General features: G+C 33.7%; 1 protein-coding gene across 3 annotated transcripts in view; it reads left to right on the top strand.

Moving 5' to 3' along the window:
- The window catches only part of MEMO1 (mediator of cell motility 1), a 134,622-nt gene extending 110,950 nt beyond the window's left edge, over positions 1-23,672 (top strand). For all 3 annotated transcript variants that reach the window (XM_082642812.1, XM_082642811.1, XM_082642810.1), the window contains 4 exons: positions 3,042-3,184; positions 11,789-11,865; positions 21,515-21,619; positions 23,002-23,672. In XM_082642812.1, coding sequence (XP_082498938.1) covers positions 3,042-3,184; positions 11,789-11,865; positions 21,515-21,619; positions 23,002-23,133 — 457 coding nt within the window. In that variant the 3' untranslated portion in view covers positions 23,134-23,672. The remainder of the gene's footprint in view (positions 1-3,041; positions 3,185-11,788; positions 11,866-21,514; positions 21,620-23,001) is intronic.
- The last annotated feature ends 312 nt before the right edge of the window (positions 23,673-23,984 follow it).

Here is a 23,984-nt window from a genome sequence, read left to right as displayed (position 1 = left end):
CTTTTCATGTGCCTCTTGGCCATCTGTATGTCTTCTTTGGAGAAATGTCTGTTTAGGTCTTCTGCCCATTTTTTATAGCAACTTTATTCTGATTTTATTAATTTTTTTCTGCAGGTGGTAGTGATGGTGGTGGTGGTTGTTTCATTCATTAATTTTTTTAAAAGTAACTTTCATGGACTTTATGTGTGAAATTTGTCTCTCTCACAGTATTTGGCTACTGATGTATCTCCTTAGCTTTTAAAAAATTCTTATTTATATTTTTTACCTTGGCTTTCTAGAGTTCACCCCTGTATCTGCACTGCTTAGTGCTTAGCTACTGTTTGTTTGGAGGTTGTGCTTAAACATGTTGAGCCTGTATACCTTTCACCCTCTGCTGCTGGATTGTGTATGTTTTGGGGAGCACATATGAAATTTTCAAGTTTGCCTCCTTTGCTTTCTGTTGGATCTTCTCTGGTCTCCCTGTGCATATGTGGAGGTTTCCAGTCAGCCAGGGATATGTAAGAGCTTGGTGTCTCTCAGGTCTCCACTTACCCTTGTGCTTGCTCTCATCCTCCCAATTACCTGGCATTTGGCGAGAGCTTAGGGCCTTATGGACCTCCCCTGCACACATGTGCTGCCTCCTATTCAGCCAGGGCACCATCAAGGCCTCTCCTCAGAATATATGAATTTATTCAGTCCCTATATGGGTCTCTCCTTTCCCAGACCTCCCTGTTAGATTTCTAGGTAGTCCTCAGGTTTGTGGCTTGCCTCAAATGATATGGTAATTTCAGGCTACAAAAGCTGCAGGATTTTCTGTTTCCTGCTGGGTGTGGGTATTCTGCTCTCTACTGCAAATCAAAGTCAGCTTCCTTCAGCGGTGAAGCTGCTGGTTTTCACAGGCAATCTCACCTTGCTTTCACCATAATGTTGGTGGAGCAGGGAAGGGAGATAGAGTCAGTTCCTGGTAAGATGCCAGACTTCCACTGTTCTTCCCAAGGAATCAGTTTATTTTTCATGAATAAACTCTTCTCACTGTGTTTTTCGCCCTTGGTTGATTTCCAGAGCACAATGGTTGGTTTTTTTGACAGTTTTATCAGTTTTATAATTGTCATTTGAGGGTGAGATTTTATATTCCTTCACTAGGGAAGGCCAACTTCACCACTTGGATTCTAAAACCTAGGAATACTACATTTCAAAGCCAAATGCTCTTTTCTCTAAGTCATGCTTTGTGAGGATAGAGAACAACAAGAAATTTTTTAAAAAGAGAAATAACAAAGAGGTGGATGGATGAATCTTGATTCAGAACTTAGATTTCTAAGTAGTATTAGACTTTTACCTCTGTGTAGATAGTTCAGACAGGTTAATTGAATAGTTTGGTGGCTGTTATGGAGAGGAGATGTGTTGTTTGCTCAGAGTGAAGCAACTATTGTTGACAAAGTACTTTTCTTGTAGTATTCCTTACTTCGTAACAGTTTTATGAAAAGGGTATTGTAATTATGATCATTTTACAAATAATATAAATTTTTAGGTTGGTAACTTACCTATGCTCTCAACATTTATTTGTATGTGATAGAGATAGTACTTGAGCCCATTTCTTCTGACTTCTTGTTTTTTATACTCTATATAACTGCTTCCCTACTATGTCATAATTACTTGCAGACTCTTTAATGATCTTAGTGTATTTATTTATGTAGGTAGTACTTGAAGTTAGAACAATTCATAACAATCTTCTTGAATTTTTACTAGAGCTCAAATTCTTTTCTTTCATATGATAATCACTCTTAACTTACTGAAGAGCCCCTATTCGTTCATGCAGTTGTTAAGCAAAGTGGTAAGAATCAGAGAAAGAGATATCCCATGGCAGCTTCCTCTGCCAGCTTCCTCTTTTTTTCTTACTCCATAGATGCAGATTCTGCCCAAGAAGCCCCTGCATTGCAGAGGGACTGGAGATCTGTATGATCTGTTTATTTCGCAATTGACAAGGGTAAGGGGGCCTTTTTGGGGGAGGCGCTTGGGTGCCCTGAATTTAGCTTTATGAAGCTGAGCTAACATTTATTTTGGTAATACTTAAACCTAGTATTTTTACAGACCCTTTTATGAATTCTGTTTGTCCTACATCAATTAAGTGCCGGATTATCATATTAAAAAGCATTTATTACAATGATTTTTTTTAAAGTCTTGTTTAGAACAAGTCAGACAAACATGATTCATGCTTCTAAAATTCCAAATCTGGGATCCTTTAGAATATAAATAATATTGAATATATGTAAACAAAATTTCACTACAATGAAAAATTTAAAAGGTCTGTTTCTGTAGCCCGTCACAGTTATTCTTAATTAATCTGCTCTGTTCCTTTTCCATAAATCTTTCAACCTATAGAGTGAAAAAGGGACTTGTGGATATGCCATAAACATTGTGGATGGGCGTGGCGTCTTTTTCTTGCTGCTAGAAATTAATATCTATTTCCTTGAATTCTATGTCCACCCTAGATGCCGGTGAAATTTGAGTTGTATCTTCAGACTGTCCTGTATCTGTTTATTAGTATAGGAGTAAGGTGCATTTGGTGAATCTTACGGGAGCCAAGATAAGTTTTGTAGGTCTCACTTGGCAGGTTTATAGAACAAGTGCCAGAAATGGTGGTATTTATAATCGGATAGAATTAAAATAAGTGAGGAAGAATTTAATACTCTTAAAATTACAGAAGCATTGGGCAGAGATGATTGTAGCTTTTATGGGTAGTTGAGAAGACTTGACTTGGTGATGGTTTGATGGGCTTATTTTTATATTCGAGGATATTATTAGTAGTAAAATAGCTTTGTTTACCTAAAGAAGTATTGTACATTTCTGTGATTTAAATAGATATTTTTAGTATTCTGTACCTCATATTTTTAAATGGTTTTCTTTAAACATTAATTTATAGATTTTAAGAATTCAGCAATATTATGTATATTATCCATTCCACTATTAATAAATGTTCCACTTTTTAGTGCCAACACAATGGAAAACTATTTTTATTCTTATATTTCTTAAATGACTTTTTTTTTTTTTCTGTTTTCTTTAAGCCATAAGGATGAGTTTACCATTATTCCTGTGTTGGTTGGAGCTCTGAGTGAGTCAAAAGAACAGGAATTCGGAAAACTCTTCAGTAAATATCTAGCGGATCCTAGTAATCTCTTTGTGGTTTCTTCTGATTTCTGCCATTGGGGTAAGTTCTAGATTTTAACATTTCATGGTAGATATTATGTACTTGTGGTTAAAGGTATCTTTTCATTCTAAGCTCTGATTTTCAGTTCTTTATCACTTTCTGTGGAAAGTTTTACTTTTAGCAACAATGTTTAAAGGTGAATAAAAAAAGTCTTTTGGTCATTTAAAAAGGATGAGATTGTAATAGGGGATTATGGATACATTTCCAAAGGCGACTGGTATAATTGGATTCACACTGTGAGGGCATCCTTGCTTAAGACACTTGGGTTAGTGGGAGCTAAGATTTTTTAACCCCATTTCCAGTTAGAGTTGTGTGATAGATTCTCTGAAGTTAAATTTTTGGTGGATAAAACAAATGTTCTTTAGACCGTAGAAGAGCACTGTGTGCTATGCAAGTCCTTTTCCACATTTTCTTTTTTGTAATTAGTCTTTTCTTCTTTCTTTTTTTTCCTTTGGTGCTTAATTTTTGCCCATAGTTGCCATCAGTTTAGAGCTACCCTCCAAAGGTTGTAACATGTTAGCTATTAGCACTGTGGTCTAAATTGGTAATGGTTCATAAGGGTAAGGACTCCTAAGAGATTTTTGTTATTATTGTGAATTAAAAGAATAAGGAAGCTTCACAGTGAATAGATCATAAAGGAAGTGAGACATTTATGGATGCCTTGTTCAGTAAGTTTTGGTTTTTTTTTTGAATTCTTTGGATACAATTTGTTCTCATTTATCCATTACTGTTGTAGAATATTTCTGAATCCTATTCCTTTTAGGACATCTCTTTGACTCATTTATTTTAATGGTTTAAGGATGCCATTATCTGTTCATTCTTCAGTTATTTCTTTGATTATAGTAAAAACATAAAGCACAACGCCATAAATTTTCAGATACAGAATGGCCAGAAAAACATCCTTAATGAGATATAGGGAGACCTGGCTTTTACATGTCTTATCATTGATTGCTGGAGTTTATTCAACATTTTTATCAGGCCTGGATAGGCTGGTTTCTTCTTCTCTTACCTTATGCTGCACTATGCATGGCCTTGAGATTTCGGTTCAAGAGAACCATCCTCCCTAATGGTATAGATAAGTATTTCTGTTTAAGGCACTGATTTCTCAGCTGGGGCTGACTGCCCCCCCAGGAGACATTTGGAAATGCCTAGAGACATTTTTGGTCATCACAGCTGGGGTGGGGAAGGAGGTGGGGATGCTATTGGCATCTAAGGAGTAGAGTCCAGGAAAGCTGTTAAATAAACATCCTACAGTGCACAGGACAGCCCCCCACATCAAAGCATTATCCTGCCCCAAATGTTGATAGTGCTCAGGTTGGAAGCCTTGGATTAGGGTATGCATGTAGCTCTGCTACCTTGTCAAACTCCTTAAGAGGCTCTCAGGATTCTTTAATAACGACTTCTATTTGCTAGTTGGTTTGTTACCTTTGGCAGAAGTTATTTTTTATGGATATAAGTATATTACTTAGATCTGAGTAGGTAGATGCTTGAAAGAGTTCTTGGGAACTTTGAAGTTTAGTAATAAAACTAGGGAGTATCATTATTGAAAAAAAAGGCTATTTTACTTAGTATTATGAATTTGTGTTGATAATAAAGCATGTTTTAGAAATTAAAAGTTCCTGAAGCATGTGTCCCCTCCCTCTTTTTTTTTTTTTTTTTTTTTTCTTTTTGCGGTATGCGGGCCTCTCACTGCTGTGGCCTCTCCCGTTGCGGAGCACAGGCCCCGGATGCGCAGGCCCAGCGGCCATGGCTCACGGGCCCAGCCGCTCCGCGGCATATGGGATCCTCCCAGACCGGGGCACGAACCCGTACCCTGCATCGGCAGGCGGACTCTCAACCACTGCGCCACCAGGGAGGCCCCCCTCCCTCTTTTAATTAAGGCTCTTATGAATCATTTAAAATCACTTTTATGATTTGAATAATTCGCTCCCCTGATAGTGTTCTTCAGGTCCCTCCCTCAAGTTTGGCAGCACATACAACCACAGCATAAATCCACATAAACCATGAGTAGATTTTTGGGGTTTTATTTTTGTGATACGCGGGCCTCTCACTGTTGTGGCCTCTCCTGTTGTGGAGCACAGGCTCCGGATGCGCAGTCTCATGGGCCATGGCTCATGGGCCCAGCCGCTCCGCGGCATGTGGAATCTTCCCAGACCGGGGCACGAACCCGTGTCCCCTGCATCGGCAGGCAGACTCTCAACCACTGCGCCACCAGGGAAGCCCCAGTAGATGTTTTCATATTGCTCTTTTATGTGGACTCATCCTTTTTACCTCATTGATGATTATAAAGCAAATCCTAAGCCACTACTATATTTAAGTAGAATGTTGAGAGAGAAAGATGAATTTTGTCTTATATTCTATCTAGGTCCTCAGAAAATTATTTAGGCCATTTGATCTCCTGATTTCTTGAAAATTTTGGAATTTAAATTGCAAGATAGACTTTTTTGGTGATAATTACAAAAAAGAACTCAAAATTTCCAGAGGTTGATAAATGTTAGCTATGGGAATCATCTAGAGACTAAAACATATTTATATTTACATTTGGTGATTAAGTAATGGAACTTTTTCAAGTGTTTATTTTTTCAGTATCACTATCACTAACAATACTCATTAAGTGCTTACTTTGTACTTATGGAAAGCACTGTACTAATTCTTGTTAGGAAATTTGATGGAGGTTTGGGAGTAAGTGGAAAGAGTTACATGGACACTATTCCAAAACTGGTAGACTCCTTTCTACAATAGTAATAGTAACTGTCATTCTTGTAAAATAAGCATCATTTTCTATTTTATATGCCTGTTGAAATAATATGAATCATTGGCTAGTTATGGGTTAAACTGTGGTTAGTTAGAAATTGTTTCATATTTTTCAAATTCATGCTTTATTGGCATTGGTCATCTTTCCTAAATTAATGAGAGGTATATTTCCATCTCAAAAGTCTAGCTTTTTCTCATGACAATAATACTTAGTAGTTTCTTCTTCTTGTTTTAAAGATGCTGTGCAGATTGATCTTACCATACTAAATAATGATGACACTGCATTCTAAGTCATTTCACAGGAAGGATTCATTTCCTCAAGTACTCAGAGATCTTAGAAGTTTCATTGAGTTAGGCTCTTAACACACTCCACGTTTCTGAATAGCTGGTTTTTGAAGAAAAATCACTTAATTGATTGTGGTACAGTTGATCAATTACTCACATATATACAGTGGAGTTTTTTTGTTTTTGTTGAATAATAGAGTACTGGCAGTGACGACATCTTTCATCTCTAGTGGTCATTTCTCTTTATATAATATAATGTCCAGCTTCTGTGGAAAATAAAATGAGAAACTTGATGATAGAGACAGATAGGAGACCTATATGTATGTAACTGGAAGGATTTTGCCTTTGTCAACCTTATTTGTTAGCCAATGTCCATTATAAGAATGACTTTTTTTTAAAGGGTATTTTGCTTTAAAGATGTTCATCTCTCAGATACCATTTAGCTCTTATTTAGACTTGAAAGAGATATTAGAGAAAAATAGAAAGATTAAAATACTCTCAATTTTTCTTTTTGGGTGAGAGAAGCAAAGGGAGAGTTGGGAACCTAGATTCTATTGTGCCCTGTCTTTCTATCCCCTCATTTGAATCACCCCGCCAACCCCCTGCGTTTCAATTCCTGCCTTTTATTTGATCATTAGGGAGTCCAATAGGATGATGTTTCCGTGGTAACGTTTTAATGATCCCACCTCTTTTCACCTTTCCTGCTACTATCAGGAAGAGTGGCATACATTTACTGCTAGTATTTGACTTTTACCATGGTGAAGTAATGTTGTCCCCATACTTTGTGTACTTACCAAGTTCCACATCCTAGAGGATGACTCCATGTAAGAGGATTTTGTCTGGACCTATTTTAGTTTTTCTAGTTAGTAGAATTTTTATTCTACTTTCCTGAGTTTCATTTTTGCTATTTTCCATATATGCTGTTAATATTTGTGTTTTCCTGATCACCCTGAACTTTATACTTCCAAATTTAGATTATTGACAACTTTCATTAACATAACTTTCGGTTAACTTCTAAGAAGTTTCTGAATGAAACTGGACCTAACAGAAATTGATTCTTTAAAAGTGGGTTCATGCTTCTATTTAATTTTCTTTTTAAATGGTAGTTTTAAGTTCAAATCAGTTTCAATAAATTTATTTGGTAGATGTTAATGATAAATTATATTATTTTGTTAAACTATGAATAGAGTTTACACTACAGTCACTTCAGCAGTTTTGGATTTTTATCTATAAACTTACATTTGTCTAGGTTTACGTAATTTCTTTTTTATAAATATGTGCCACTTATTAAAATTGGCATTCTCCTTCAATGTTTATGAAATTTATATCTTTATTCAGATTTCTAATTTAATATATATTAACATGTGATTATTCATGCATACTCTTCTTCCTTTCTGTTAGTTAGTCTCTCGGGTCTGAGGGTATTACTATTTTCTAAATATTTAAATTGGTTTGAGTGTAAGTTAGCTAATTCCTGAAATACATCTTATTCAGGCTTTCACATTTGTCTTCTCAAATATTGGTACATACTGATTTCACATATTTAGGGTTTTGATCTTTTACAAGTTTGAGATAAAGCCAATAATTTTACATTATAACTAAGACTTCAGAATGAAAGGACTATAGTATTTTGCTTATAAAAACGATTACCTTATTTGAGATACTTAGATAATATTTTCTTTATGAAGTACATTTTTTCTTTGGTAGTGATGTCAATTATGAGTATCCCCAGTTTAGGTCCTTAGTGTACTGTGGTTTAATAGTCTATCTCACAGGTTGTTGTGAGGTTTAACTCAAATATTTGAAAACGTTTTAACATATAAACATAAAGTGATTAAGTAAATGTGTAACAGTACAGTTTTTACTGGACATATGTCTGGTAGTCTGTCTTACTGACTGATCTTTTGGGGGCTTTATTGAACAACTTTCCAAGCTCATGTTTATTTCTGCAATCTAGTGTATAGCTTAATGTTGAGGTATTTAATATTTTTTTTACTTTTTGTTTTGAGGTAATTCAAAAGTAGTGTTGGTTCTTGTACCATTCATTGTTATGTTTGTCCTCATTAGTTGATTGTTGTGTGTTAAACAGACATCCCTGGAGCTTATTCTCCACACTCTGTGAATCCACTCATTAATCACCAGTCACCTTTGGAGATGGGAAAATTACTTACCTGTATTTCTTTTTCTCAGAAAGCGTGCTCTGGAATGGATTCACAAATGAGCTACCCTCCTTCCCTCAAAGAGTAAGGTTTCTGCTTTACAGGATTTTTTTCTTGGGTTATTTTTCCTCTCATCTTTTGAATTTGAAAAGAACTGAGGGAAGGCACCTGAAGAAACTACTGACATACTCACTAGGGGAGTTCCAAAGCTTGTGCTGCCCCTAGGGGCAGTGTCAATGGCTCTTAAAGCTAGAAAGCTCATACTTGGAGTTGAAACAGGGGCTCAAAGAATCCATTTTCCCAGTGTACCTTCTGAAAGGATAAGTTTCAGGTAAGTAATTTTCTCTTACTATGTGATATGCTTTATTCATACTTATATAAAAGTTCACAAGTCCAGTTCTCCAGGCACATAGGCAACTGTATTTGTTCAGTTTAGATGCATAAACTTAACTGAATGTTAAAAATATTGTAAAACAAAACTCATGAGGTACATGAAATCATAATATGTTTTAAATGAACAATAAATACTTAAAATTGCATTTATGATCAGTGTATTACACTAGGGTTGTCTTTTTTTATTTCTTGTTAAATAAAATCTTGATAAACTTTATTTTTTAATAATTAGAAACAAAAAAAATCTTTTGAACTCAAATTCCAAGTAGTGGTATTTAACTGAACTTGTGTGTGTGTACTCATGTGCACACACACATATATTCATGCATATGTGTGTATATACATTTAGGCTAGGATGATGGCAACTATTTACTTCAAATTAGATGCTTTCTTTAAGTATATTGACCAGAATGTAGCAATTTTGAAAAGTAATTTTGAAATGTTTGTATAATTAAAAACAATGATCGTAAGACAGTTTGAGCTATCATAAGTAGGATACTTTTTTCAACGTAGTAGCTTAGTAGTGTAAATTTAGCTTCTTAACTGATAAATCCTTTAACGCTTATCAAATATTCCTACTCAGTTCTTCAGCTACTAAATGCAAGGTGGCTACTAAAGAGTAGCAAAAAGTAGATAGCAAAATATTAAACATTTGCTCATTGATTTTCTGTGTATATTGTCATTCTTATTAAATCACATGTTGATTTAGTATTTTAACTTACTTTAAACATTCTATGTACTGCTCTCTTACTTCAGAAGTAGTTTTTAAGTGAAAGTTACATTGAAAATGGTCCATATGAATAAGACCGCGTTTTAAAATATAGTTACATTTTTGACTTATGATTAAGGCAGGTTTGACCAACTTCAGCCGTTTCAAACAGTGGCTCTGAACTTGGAAGTAAATAGAAAAGACTTTCGAATAGTAAATGTCACAAAGTACATGCATTTTTCTCTGCACCTGAGAGTAGCAGTCTTGAGATAAGACAGTTATGTCCCAGTCACAGGGATTATTGACAACTAAAACTGACAGTTATCATCAGAAGCAAGAAAAAGAGAATGTGTTAGTATAAACCTGAAGCAGCTCAGGTTCAAAGAATATTCATCTTGATTTCATCCAAGGATATTACTCTTATTGCAGTGAGAGTGAGTGAGAATTTTCTTGTCTAAGATTATTCTTTTAATTGTTTATTCATTTCACAGAAGATTTGGGGCAGCTTCATCAAAAGAACTTTGAAACAGAAGTAGAAATTTAGTACCAATGAATTGAATCACTAAGTTATTATGACAGACTTTATATTTGGCTTTGAACCTTCTGGCAGCCAGCTGGCAAATAGGAAAAATAGGGTGAATTATATAGTTCCTGTTGTTAGCTAGGAGGAAGTACATGTATTCTTTAAAGAAAAACAAAGCTATACTTAACTCTAAATTTTGTAAGAAACGTCTGATGAATTATTTAATATAGGGGTACTCAGTGATAGAATTGTCACTGTTTAAGAATTTTTTTAGTGCAAGGACTGTAATGAATCTGACAGTTATAGCAACATGCAGTAATCTCCAGTGTTTACCAGAAAAGGTTGTTATTTATATTCAGAATGCAGGTAATTGTCTCAGAACCCTATTGCTTGATTATAGGATATCATGAATTTTAAGATGCAATATTTATTTAATAATGGCGCTGGGCAGGGGGTGCGGGGAAATAAGAACTGCCACATTGAGTAGTTGTGCATGTTAATGTATGTGAAAAGTTAATATGTGAAAGTTAAGGAAATACGGTATGTTGTAGAAAGGTGACCATCAGAGATGATTAGCATCAACAAGTTAATGAAATGTTAAGAACTGTGATGTGTAGTTTCTCTAAAAAAGGACATCAAAAGGGTGTTATAATTTTACATGGCTCATTATTTATAAGGTGATTTTTTTAGTGAGATAAACAGAAAACTTAAAAATCATAATTATCCAGCCAAAGAAACCCACCTCCTCAGATGGGAGGATAATAATTGGATATGTGAACTTCGCTGTAAAATTGAAGCACAAGATGCATAGTATGTGTGTGTATGATTAGTGTACTCTAATACCTTCAGAATTGCATTTTGGTGAATCTTTAAAAATAAAGAATATAAAAGTAATGAGTTCTTGGAAATAAAGGCATTGCTGAAAAATAGGTTTAGATATATCTGAAATACAACATAATCAGTTGAATAATAATATGTAATTAATTATGAATATGTTTAACTTTTGGCTTTTCTTTGACTGTAGTAGGAAGCAAAATTTATTTCCTGAGCCTTTTGTTTTCTACCTTCTTTTTAAACTTCTTCCATTTTACCCTCTGTGTTCTTTGAAGAATAGCTAAACATTGAATGTCCTGTGCTTGTACCTTTGTTGAGATTTTATTGTCAGAGTAGGACTATTTGTTATATTTATACTTCTGTGTATCCTACTTGAAGGCACTTGTATTGATCCTTTTCCAAGTAGAAAGTTTTGCAAAAATGAGATAAATTTTAAAAATCTAGGTCATAAAAATTATACAAGCCACATATATCTCTGACCTACTTTTTTTCTTTCTTTTCTGTAGTAGAGATTAAATCTTTGCATTTGTACAACAAAAGCTAAGCTTTCATTAATTTGTTAAATTGAGATAGTTTCCTTAAGCCAAATTTTCTTGAATCATATTCTTGGCGTTTACTTTCCATTATAGACCGATATAATATGTTTAACAATGCTTCTAACTTTTAAACTGTTTGTTTCCATAGTCTTCTGTATTGCTCGTGACTTTAAGGTTTTACAGTTTGAAATAGTTTTTAACATCATGAAACACTGGTGATATATCATTTCTTTATTACCTTCCCAAATATGCCTTTTATTTTTATGTACAAGGGCTCTTGGGAATGATTCTCTCAGAGGCTTAAGCTGTGCTTTGCCTTCCATGAGAACTGAAATTATTTGGTAAGCGCTTGCTTTCTTTTTAGCTTCTAATTTTTCCCTATTTTATTTTGTACATGATATTTGTTTCAAGGTCAAAGGTTCCGTTACAGTTACTATGATGAATCCCAGGGGGAGATTTATAGATCCATTGAACATCTAGATAAAATGGTAAGTCCTTCAGGTGTGGGGTTTTACTGCTCTAAGATTTTTTCTTTAATTTCAGATTAGTGATTCAAGACTTAATATGTTAAAATATACAATGGGCTAATAATTCTTTCCCTATCTTTAACTAAATGTGCAATATATATTTTGTAATCATGTGATATTGATTATAAAAATAATCCCTGTTCTATTAGTAGAAATTTCCTTCATCTTAATTTTATTTGATTAATTACACCTTGAATAATTAGATACAGATTTTTAGATACTATTTGGGGAATGTCTTAGTTTTAGGGACAATGGGATACTAATTCCATTACTTACTGTTAAGCAGAAACAACCATAGCAAATTCTAAGTTTATTTTATTATTTAATTATATTTTTTGGCCATTTGGGTTTTTCTTAAATGGAATTTGAATTTGTTTTAAATTAGAATTTTAAAGCATTATTGTATTCTTAACTAGCCCAGGAGTTGAATCTAGCAGATATATCACTAATTCGCTCTGACCTTCAATAGATCGTTTCAATTTTCTAGTCTTCAATTTGTCATCTCTAAGATGAGAGACTTGGAGAGGCTTGGTCTCTAAATTGTCTGTAAACTCCACCAGCCTTTAAGTCTGTAACCTGTTAAAGTTAAAGTCAACTTTACCAGTGTGCGAAAAGCTTTATGTATATGTTTTAGTATAAAAATATTTAGTCTAAAGTAGATAAAACATTTTACTAAGGAATCTGGATCTGAAACTATAAGTAGATTATATTGAGTAGTATTATTTTATTAAAAGTCAAATGGAATGAATGCAGTTACTTAGGAGATTTTATCATACAAAATAGTTACTTACGAGATTTTATCATATTTAAATTTATTTTGTTACTTTAAATCCAATTGTGGCCTAATGCTTTTACCTTTGGAATTTTGTTTGGATTTTAATTCACTGACTTTTGGGGTTTTTTTGGCTTTATTATGTTGCCATTTCAGTCAATTAATTCTTTTCTGGCTACTATTCTAATCTTTTTTTTCTGAGGTTTAGTTCTTAGTTGCCTCAGAAAACTTTCCTAGTTCTATATCATTTATTTTCTTCATATAGCAAATGGTTAATGAGTATCCACTGTGTGTCTGGTACTATGTGAAGTATTGAAGATATTAAGAAGAGAAAACATGATCTCCCACTTAATGGATCTTACAGTCTAATCATCGAACAGATTTAGAAAGAAGCTGTTACAATATAGAGATATAAGATATTTATGAGGCAGTGTGGATACACTGGTCTCCTTACTATTTCTTGATAATGCCATATATGTGCCTAGCTTAGGGCTTTTGCCCTTTTTGCACTGGACTGTCTCACTTACTTTATGGCTTTGCTCCATTTTCACCTTCCCAAGGTGGCCTGCTGACCACCGTATTTAATTTGACATCTTACACTCCACCCTTTCAGCATTCCCAGTCCACCTTACCTTACCGTGTTCCACTTTTTCTTCTAAGAAACTGAATATTTTACTTATTTATTACAGAAGGATATTTGTTTTGTTCACTAATGTATCCAAGTGCTTAGAATAGTGATTGGAACATAAGTAGGTGCTCAACAAATATTTTTCAAATGGATGAATTGGTGACTATAATCTTCCTATATACATAATTGAATTAATTGAATACCCTAAGTGTACTCTGAGAAAGAAATAAAAGGAAAGTAATTTATAATAAATTAATATATATTTAATAATGTAAATGCTCAGGCACCAACTGTACTAAAAGAGACAATGAAGTAGTTAGATGCTTACACATAGTATCATTAATATAACAGCCACATACAAACAGTTGTTTATATTTGTGACTTACATTTACCAAGTTACATTGGTGGGTGACTTGATTTTCCAAAATGGTGAACATTTCTTAGCAAAACTGTAAACGAAACAAAGTACAGTCTTCCCTCACTTTATATGATAGTTTGTTCCTGGGAAAACTATTGTATATTAAAATCATGCAAAACTTCTTTGTGTTTGTATGTAAAATGGCGTTAGAGTGTAGATAATTATAAGCAGGTTTTTCGCATACATGGACATGTGAGTGAAAGTGTTATAGGATGAGAACAGTACTTTCTGTGTGGGACTGTCCTGTAGTGCAGGACAGTCAGCATCCCTGGATTCCACCTACCAAATCCTCTGACAGTATCTTCTAGTTATTGGCACAACCCAGAAATGTGCCCACAATTTTCCATTATGCCCCTGTGGTGAACAGTTATTCTGTGACCTTACCCTGCTTTATTTTTCTTCTTAGTACTTATTACTCTGTGATTTATTATTTGTTGATTTGTTGATGAAAACCTGCCCTATTAGATTATAAGCTTTGTGAGATCAGGATCTTTGTCCATTTTATATCAGCCTGTTTGTGGTACTCAGTATATATATTTGTTAAATTAATGGATGAGTGGATGGGAGAGTAGTGAGAAATTAGGCTAGAGAATCTAGAACAGGCTGTTTAAAGGATATCTAATAGGAAAGTGATAAAATCAGATTGTATGTGAATGGATCGTATAGTTGCAGTGCAGCAAATGGGTTGGAGGGAGGCCAGAGGAGAAATGAGTAGACTAGTTTGATAATCCAAGTGAGACTTGTTAATTCAGACAGTGGATGGGTTGGTGATGGTGGAAGAGAGGGACAGAGTGGATGTATCCAGTATATTTTAGAGACAAATTGATGATAGAACTTGAAGATCAATTGAACTTGGAGGGGAAGGAAGTATCAAGGATGATTCCTTCTAAAAAATACAACAAACTAGTGAATATAACAAAAAGGAAGCAGACTCACAGATTTAGAGAACAAACTAGTGGTTACCAGTGGGGAGGGGGGGAGGGGCAACATGGAGGTGAGGGAGTGGGGGGTACAAACTATTGAGTGTAAGATAGGCTACAAGGATGTATCGTACAACATGGGGAGTAAAGCCAGTATTTTGTAAAATTGTAAATGGAATGTAACCTTTAACAATTTATAAAAAATAAAAAAGTAAAAAAAGGATGTTTCCTAAATATCTGGCTTATGCTGCTGGTTAAGTCTTGGTTCTGTTCTCTCAGGTCGGAAGCACGAGAAGATAGGACTAGATTTTTTACGAGGTAGGGTGATCATAAATTGTATTAGGATATGTTATATTTGCTATTGCTTTTAAGGCATCCAAGTGGAGGTGTCAACCAAGTAGGCATTTGGATTTTCTTTTCACCAGTTATTTTTTATTTTTATTATTTTTTTTGCGGTATGCGGGCCTCTCACTGTTGTGGCCTCTCCCGTTGCGGAGCACAGGCTCCGGACACGCAGGCTCTGGACGCACAGGCTCAGCGGCCATGGCTCACGGGCCCAGCCGCTCCACGGCATGTGGGATCTTCCCGGACCGGGGCACAAACCCGTGTCCCCTACATTGGCAGGCGGACTCTCAACCACTGCGCCACCAGGGAAGCCCTCACCCGTTATTTTTGAGTGCATTTACAGTTCTAGGCACTGGTGGAGATATGGCAGTAAACAAGCCAACTTGCTCTCATGGACATTTTATTCTAACAGGAGGAGATACACATTTTTTTTTTAAGTTAAGGATATTGTATATGTTAGTTTCTAATAGTGATGTGTTCTATGCAGAAAATATTAAAAGGGTTTTTTAATAGTATATAATTCTAGGCTGCTTTAGATTGAATGATTGGAGAAAGACTTCCTGAGAAGGAATATTAAATTGAGATATAAATAAGAAGGAGAAAACCAAGTGAAGATTAGAGGGAAGAGCATTCTAGACAGAACTGCCATTGCAAAAACTTTATGATGAGAAAGAGGCTAGTGTGTTAGAAGAATGGGAAAAAGGTCAGGGTTGTAGGAATATAGTAGATAGGGATTAGAGTGACACAGCTCTGGTAAGAGAGGTGGGCAGGGATCAGATAATGTAGGGCTTTATAGTCCAGGGTAAGAAATTTATGTGAATACGGTGGGAAGTGAAATGATGTAGTAATGAAATAATTATTTTAAAAGTCGGTCTGGCGGTTGTGTAGAGAATAGATTCTACAAGAAGGTCAGGAGTAGTAACAGTGAGCATTGGCAGGAGTTTAGGGGAGAGAAAATAGTAATTTGTACTGGGGTGGTAGTAGTGGAGATAGAAGTTCATAGATTTGAGTTCTTGTATTCATCAGGGCTTTGCTAATGGATTGACTATATTGGTTGGGAGCTCAGAGAAGAGGTCTGGAGTAAGTTTGGGCATTCTCAACATGTAGATGGTAATCAAGGCCAGGGCAGAGATAAGGTTGTCTACTATAGTAATCCTCAACCCCATCTTTACAACTGAAATCACTTGTGGAACTTTTTCAAAATAGACTTGCCCATACCCAGCCCTGGATATCCACTTTCAGTAATATGGAGAGAGTCCCAACAACTTTATTCCAGAATAGCTTCGTAGGTGAGTTTGAGCTAGCCTATTATGGCCCCTGATCTGTTGAAGTAGAAGAAAATTTCCTGTTCATCTTCTTTCCCTTTGATTTCTACTCAGCTCTTTAAATCATTGGTAAACTTTAATCAGGCAACATTTAATTTTTCAAATGTAAGAATTTGTAAGTCAGTGAATTATTGAGTATTTGCTTCATATTAATATGTTTGAATTTAGTATTTGATGTAACATTTGACTTGGACTTGATTTTGTGGTCTGTTTATTGAAACATTTCTATTTATATATAGAATTTTTTAATAATATATAGAATTTTTAAAGGGATCTAAAGCGGTCTGTTCTTTTATTAGCATGCTATTAATTCAAGTTATAAGTCCATTCTGGGAGTTAGAATAAATGGATTAAAATAATAAGCATGGTTAGGTCTGTACATATACTCATGTATATATGATTTTATACATGTATGAGTATATGTACACTCACTATTAGGCAGACTCTTATACAATGTGTTTTCTTAATTGGTTTATATAACCAAATGGTGAATATCCCACTGTATCTTGCTTTTCACAAGTGTCATTTTATGTTGTAAATAATTTCTTTCATTTCAGAATTAATATCTTAGTTGCTATATACAATCTTTTCAGAGCAAAATATAGTAGGATGCTTCTCTGTACAAGTATTGCAAAAATGTAACAATTCTGAATTGTAATTATACGTTTGGAAAGTTTGATAGAGTGAAAAGATTATTTTTAAGTATAAAATTTTAGATTCAATTTTTTAAAAATTATTATGTTAATTAAGTTTTGGTCCCTTTTTTTATCAGAAAAGTCTTATTAAATATAGTTATTAAAACGCTAGAAAATAAATGAAAGTTTTTAGTTCCAAAAGCAAAAGAAAAACTGCTAATTCTTCTTTTTTTTTTTGGCAAAAATTTTATGTCTAGCATTTGAATATCTGGGAAGTTAATTATGTGAAGAAAACACATAAGGAAGGAAGAATGTATCGGAAAACAAACAATCTTCCAAATGTTGTATTTGGGAGAAAATAACTAGTTATAAGAGATATAGATTCTGAAAGTCTTAGAATATTACTGACTACTGACCATGTTTTTTGGAAATTAGTACTTTGCAATTTCAGTAATTATAGTGACCAAAGCAGAACATATTTTAAGAGGTTGATTTTTGTGAACCTTTTAGATTACATACTGGAAACATTAGCCACATTTATACATATTTTATATATATTACATGATCATAGGTTATTTTTTCCATACTACTTTTGATATAGACCAGTGTTTCCTTATGGCTATTGGCATATTATTTACGATTTGGCAGAGAGAATCTGAAAATGTCATTGTAGTCAGGCTTGTAACTTCTTTTCCTTCCAAATTTACTAGTAGTCACTTTACTTTAACTTCAACTTTTTTTCTTCCTTTTACTCTTCTGAAAGTGAAATTGTTCATGTTTGTCCACTCATACTTCTTTCTCTTGAACTTAGGCCAGTAGTTTAGTTTCTTTAGTAGTCTTTAGTCGGTTTTACAGCATCATCTTTAAGGTAGCTATTTATTAGTATACTGGTTCTTAGCACTGCTATATTTAGGGTGATTTCTTTTTTCCATAAAATTTCTTTCTAATGAAGATTTTATCTTGATACCTCTTAAAGAAACTAGAATATTTCCTTTTCCTACCTCATCTTCCTTAATGTGTACCCATCTCTCCAACATAAATGTGTATCCTTATTTTAAAAAATAAGGCCACAGTCCTAATGATTTGATAATATGGTTTTAATTATCTGTTAATAATTGATAGACATGATTCTAGTTCTTATTTCTCAAAGACTTCTAAAAATGTTTTGCTACTCTTTTGTGTCTGTTACTTTAGATTACATCTAGGTGATAGTATTTAAAATTAAATAAAATTCAAATTAAATAATTTATTAAAAAGGGAAGACCTTTGTTGTCTTATTAGAGTCTTAAATTTGCAGCTCTGTTAAATAGGCAGTTAAAACTGCCTATTCGGTTTGGGATTATCATTTAGGATTTGACAATACAAGCTTTCACTTATTACTTGGAGAGTCAGCACAATGATAGATTCCCTCCGCCCTTCTTCCCCTCAAGGTAGGGAGTTAGCTTTCAGTTTGAGAATTTCTTGCTGAAACCGTTAACTTCCTCAGAAACCCGTACTGTGATGGATAGGCTCTTGGTGTTTATAATGTCTGTTTGTATCTTAGAGCTGAATGGGTAGTGACCCACTTCACTGCTTCATATTAGATTAAGTTCATGTGAACAAATTCTCAATATACCAGGCCCTAGGCAAGCTTTCTATCACCTGGACTTTAGATTTACTGATCATATCTTCCAGTATATTAAGAAATCAAAAAGTTCTTTAGGCGTATTTGGGATGCATTTTTATTTTTCATCTTTTTGCAATTTGTGCAGTAATATCAAACTAGCATTTTTATCTTCTTGGAATTTTGGTAATAGTAATTTCAAAATTGTTTGCATCAAAACATAAATACATACAAAAGCTTATTTGTCAGTGTTCTGTGTTAGTTAATGGGTGTCCCATTCTGCAGTTTTACTAATCATTTTTGCTGTTGTTTGCGTACTTTATCAATTTTCCAGTTGGAGAGCTTCACTCATGAGAAGTGCCTTAATTTTTCTCTCTATCCCTCCTTTATAAAAAGGCATACCTCTTTTTTTTTTATAAATTTTTTTTTTTTTTTTTACTTTTGGCTGCATTGGGTCTTTGTTGTGGTGCGCGGGCTTCTCATTGCAGTGGTTTCTCTTGTTGAGGAGCATGGGCTCTAGGCACGTGGGCTTCAGTAGTTGTGGCATGCGGGCTCAGTAGTTGTAGCTCACGGGCTCTAGAGTGCAGGCTCAGTAGTTGTGGCACACGGGCTCAGTTGCTCCGCGGCATGTGGGATCTTCCCGGACCAGGACTCGAACCCGTGTCCCCTGCATTGGCAGGTGGATTCTTAACCACTGCACCACCAGGCAAGTCCCAAAAAGGCATACCTCTTAACTGTCATATTTGTTAGAGAATTGAGTATAATGGAATTGATTATTGCCCTGGTAGGTACATAGCATACTTCAGGAAATTAAAATTTTTAATGTAGTCCCTTAACTTCCATCATCTTAATTTTTTACTTTCTGTGTTGTAATTTAACCATTATATCTTCATTTTGAACACTTTATTTATTTATACTTCTCTACATTTATAATTCTATATTTTCTGTGTGAAATTTCTTGGCCAGTTACTTTGAATTCTTTCTCTTCTACAAATGTGATCATTAGTTTTCTTCTCTTTGAATTACTCACGTTAATATATATAAATGTGATGTTTGTTCACAATGTGCTTTGAGATTTTAGTATTAAAATATACATTTGAACTTCAGTGTTACATGATTTATTAATAAGTGGAATTCTATTTAAGGTAAGCTGTCCTAGACTTCACCCAGGAGCATTGAAAGTTCTTTTATAATATGTATACCAATTGTACCTGTGTGAGAGTATTAAAGAATTGTTGGTATGTCTCTTGTTATTCTATATGAAGCAGAGTAAGTCAATGAGAAGCCTGGGATTAGAAATCCAATAGCCTAGGATTAGAAATGTGAGACAAGCTTTTAACGTTTTTTATGCCTTAGTTTCTTCATCTTTAGGGAGTTCTACCTTGATTATGCATATTTATGGAAGAGATTTGTAACTCCATCTCTGCATTACTACTTGGTTTAGAAATATGAGTGATTTTCTACGTACCAGAATTATAATACTAATTGTTTATCTTAGGTTTAACTTTTAAATTAGTTCATATTTCACTCGGTTTGCACCAAATGTCAGTGGAGAATGGTGACCTGTAAGCCTCCTAGTTGACAGGGGAAAACCAACTTAGCCTTAAACACTGGTTGTGGATAAATCTGAGAGTGGCTAATTGATGTGCAAGCAATTGAAAGTTGACTATACACACATACGCTTATCTTTCAGATATATTTGTAGAAAATATGATAATGTTTATGAAAGACTTGGATATTCTGAAGAAAGATTCTTTATAAAATTAAATTTTGATTTACGTACTGCCATTGCAATATTTGTACTGTGTTACCTACTGATGGCTATCATTTTTCAGATGAATGTTCATCTGATTACTCTAGGTGATTTTACACTGTGCTTGTTAAAACATGTTAAAATATAATTTAAAAAACACAAAAATGTATCAGTTAATTCCTTAGTTAAACCACCATTTACATTTTTCCCAGAGGATATTAATCCAGTTTATTAAACACAAATGTAAAGTATTTCACCTGAATAAGAAAACAAGGTAAGGTAGTTGGTGAATGGATGAGTTAGAATCATTGATTTATTTGCTTGATTCACATGAGTTAAAGTTGCTCTGTATTGATGTATTTTGAGCACATTATTTTGAATGCATTTGCAGAATACAGAATTAAGTATAAACAAGTGTCCAAATGATAGTTTTTGTTTCAATAGTAGTCTAAAAATTTTGATTCTCAATTAAAATCTTGAAAGCAAAGCATTCTAGCTTAAGAGATAAAGAACTTTTATTTTTTCAACTTATTTGTAAAGACCTATTTTGCTTAAGCTTTTATCAGTCTTTTATGAGCTTTAAATTGATTAAAATACATTAACTATTTTCTTAGTTTGTGGTCTCTTTTTATCACATACCTAAATACTGATAATTCAAAATGCCTTACACACTGTTGATGTTTAAGTATATGTTATGGAAAAAGTTAAATTATAATCAGCTCTTGATTATTTATGCCAGTGGTATGAGAAATATAATGGACATTGGAAAAACAGCCATATATCAAATTTAATTTTAGATTTTGTATGAAAATTTTCACGGCAGGTTTACTTGTGTAAATATTATATATGAAAAACATAAAATTGTGAAATATTTGAGGATTTGTGAGCTGAATGACAACTGGGGAAGGTGGTGTAGAAACATACCAGGAGGTCAGAGAAAACTGGGAATTAAATGTTTCAGTATGTTTAATATACATACTTAATAAAGTATGTATATTATTGAGGGTTGACTATAATGAGATTACCTTGGATGAATGAATTTGATATTTCACAGAGTTTAATGTTTAATGTATTTTCTTTACTTCTCCTTAATTGAAAAATTATGATTGTTAGCTCTAAGTAACAGTTTTAAAATGTAATTAGGAAATAATAAATTGTCTTATTTTCTTTTTCTTTCATTCTTTTTTTTCTCTTCTTCTTCTTTTTTTTAGGGTATGAGTATTATAGAACAATTAGACCCTGTATCTTTTAGCAATTACTTGAAGAAATACCATAATACTATATGTGGAAGACATCCCATTGGGGTGTTATTAAATGTGAGTATCCTTAGGAAGCCTTGATTTTTTAACATTTGATCCTATTATGTTTCAAAATGTCTTAATTGTTATCATCTGTGACACCTTATTAGCTTTGGTTTTAGATATATAGTCAATTTTCTTTCTAGTTCCTGTAAGATAATTTAAATTTCCATTGTTTTGGTTACTTGAATAAAATTATATATCACTGTATGACAGGTCAATACTTTCTTTTAAGTACAGAAAGTTATTTAGAAGAGAAGCCCATTTTTTTCTCTTGACTCTGAGCCAATTCCAATATGCTCTTTACAAATATAAACCAAAGTAACGTCTCAAGAAATAAGGTCTTACTAATTTTTTGGTTTTATTTAGTGTTCTTGACTTTATAAAAAATAAATGGAAGATTCTGCTCTTGAGTTTTAGATATTCATAATTTAATAAAGCAAGGCAGATGACATGTATATGTTTTTCTCCTTATAACAAAAACAATATTTCACTTAAAGACTGGTAAAGAGGCAGAAGTTTTGGTTAGCTGGATTTTCTAAAGAGATAATAGCATTAATTTTTTTCCTAATAAAACTGAAATTGAAAGAAAATGAGAGACTCAAAAAGAAGACAGTGTACACTCAGGAATGGTTAGAGGAAGTAATAATGGGCTGCTCATTGTTTGGATAGGCAGAGAAATACTGGAGTTGGTAATGTAGTCTAGAATAGTCTAGGGTAGGAACCTAAAGGTCTAGTCTAGGGTAGAAACCTAAAGGTCTAGTATTACTTTACTGTGATTTGAAAAATAGTACATTGTGGATTTTTAGGAAAGGTCTTCTCTTAATCAGTGTTGATTGACTGGGAGAAAAGCCTGTTAAGTGCTTAAATTGATTTATGAAATTTAAACTAGAATAAGCTATACTAATTTACTAAAGTTTGAATTGGGTCAAATAAAACTTTAGTAAAATAAATGATGAGCCAATTAACAATTAAAGTAAAAACCCTGGTATACCTCTTAGATTTGGAACTTAATTTATATACGTTTAAAATTTCAGACAAAGAAAAGACTCCAACATTTCAAGACGAAAGTGGCCAAGGTTTGGTTTAGAGAATAGAAAGAAAGATACTATGATTTTTTAAATCTTTTATTTATTTATTTTTTAAAGTGCCTTATTAAGTACAGGGAGAGGTAGAGTGGAAGATGACTGATATTTATCAAGAAGCTAAATTAGGAGAAGTTCTTTGAGAGAATGAAATAAGTAGTTCTTTCTTTTTCCTATTTAATATGGGGCGACGAGAAATTCAAGAAACTAAGAGTGAGAGAGAGACCTAGGCCTCGAAGTTAAGCTACCAGCACATTCAAAGAGTGCTCACTTTTTTGTGTGATGTCTGTCATAACCAAATTTTTCTTTTTCTAGGCTATCACAGAGCTGCAGAAGAATGGAATGAATATGAGCTTTTCCTTTTTGAATTATGCCCAGTCAAGCCAGTGTCGAAACTGGCAAGACAGTTCAGTGAGTTATGCAGCTGGAGCACTCACGGTTCACTGAAGCTCTGAATCCTCAGGGATGCAACCTGCACATACTCATACTCTGTCCAGGGTCCCAGCCTAACCCTTACCAAGATACTGGTCCTGGTTTGGGGGGATTCTGAAACCTCAAACTAATAGAACTTTCTTCTCTTCTTTTCTAGTAGGTGTAGTCCTTCCTTAATTTCAACTCATTAAAAAAATGCTTTATAGTTTAGAGCAGTGGAAGGAAGGCTGGCATCAAAATATTTTGATCAAAAAAAAAAAAAGGCAATGTAAAGGCACAGTTGTGGCAGTCAGTTTTTTGAAAGTAACTTGTAAAGCATTTACCATATCCTAAATTTGCACTCTTTGCAGACTTGTGCACATATACTCCGCTTTCAGAATAGTTTTGCAAATTGTACACAAACAAAAAGGGTGGAAGCTTTTTAATAAAGAAATTGCATTTATAAATGATCTGTATTAGAATATAAAAATCTCCAGTTATAGTCAATTACTACCCGTGTTGTACAACAGATACCTTCTATTTTAGTTGCTAATAAAGGGCTACACAACTCAAAATAGTCTGATTTAAACTTATTGCTCTGTGGTACATATGAAAATTGTTTTTTATTAATTCCATTTCAGAATTTTTATGTTAAAAGTGGTAAACTTTAGCTCTTATGTAAAAATATGTTAGGATGTATTTTTATATTTTACATATTTATGTGATTTTTTTATCACAGATATTAGAATCATATTTTAAAGTTAGCTTTTAAAATTACATACAGTTTGCCTTTTTATGTGTGACATCACTTTGTGTCATTACTGTATTGTAACACAATATAAATTCAAGATTGGTAAAGAACATAGGTGTAGTCCTGTAATTCAGAG

This window comes from Mesoplodon mirus (genome assembly GCF_964341445.2).
Source record: "Mesoplodon mirus genome assembly, chromosome: 14".
Lineage (NCBI taxonomy): Eukaryota > Metazoa > Chordata > Mammalia > Artiodactyla > Ziphiidae > Mesoplodon > Mesoplodon mirus.
Note: the sequence above shows the minus strand (reverse complement) of the source record. Positions and strands in the feature narration are given on the sequence as shown.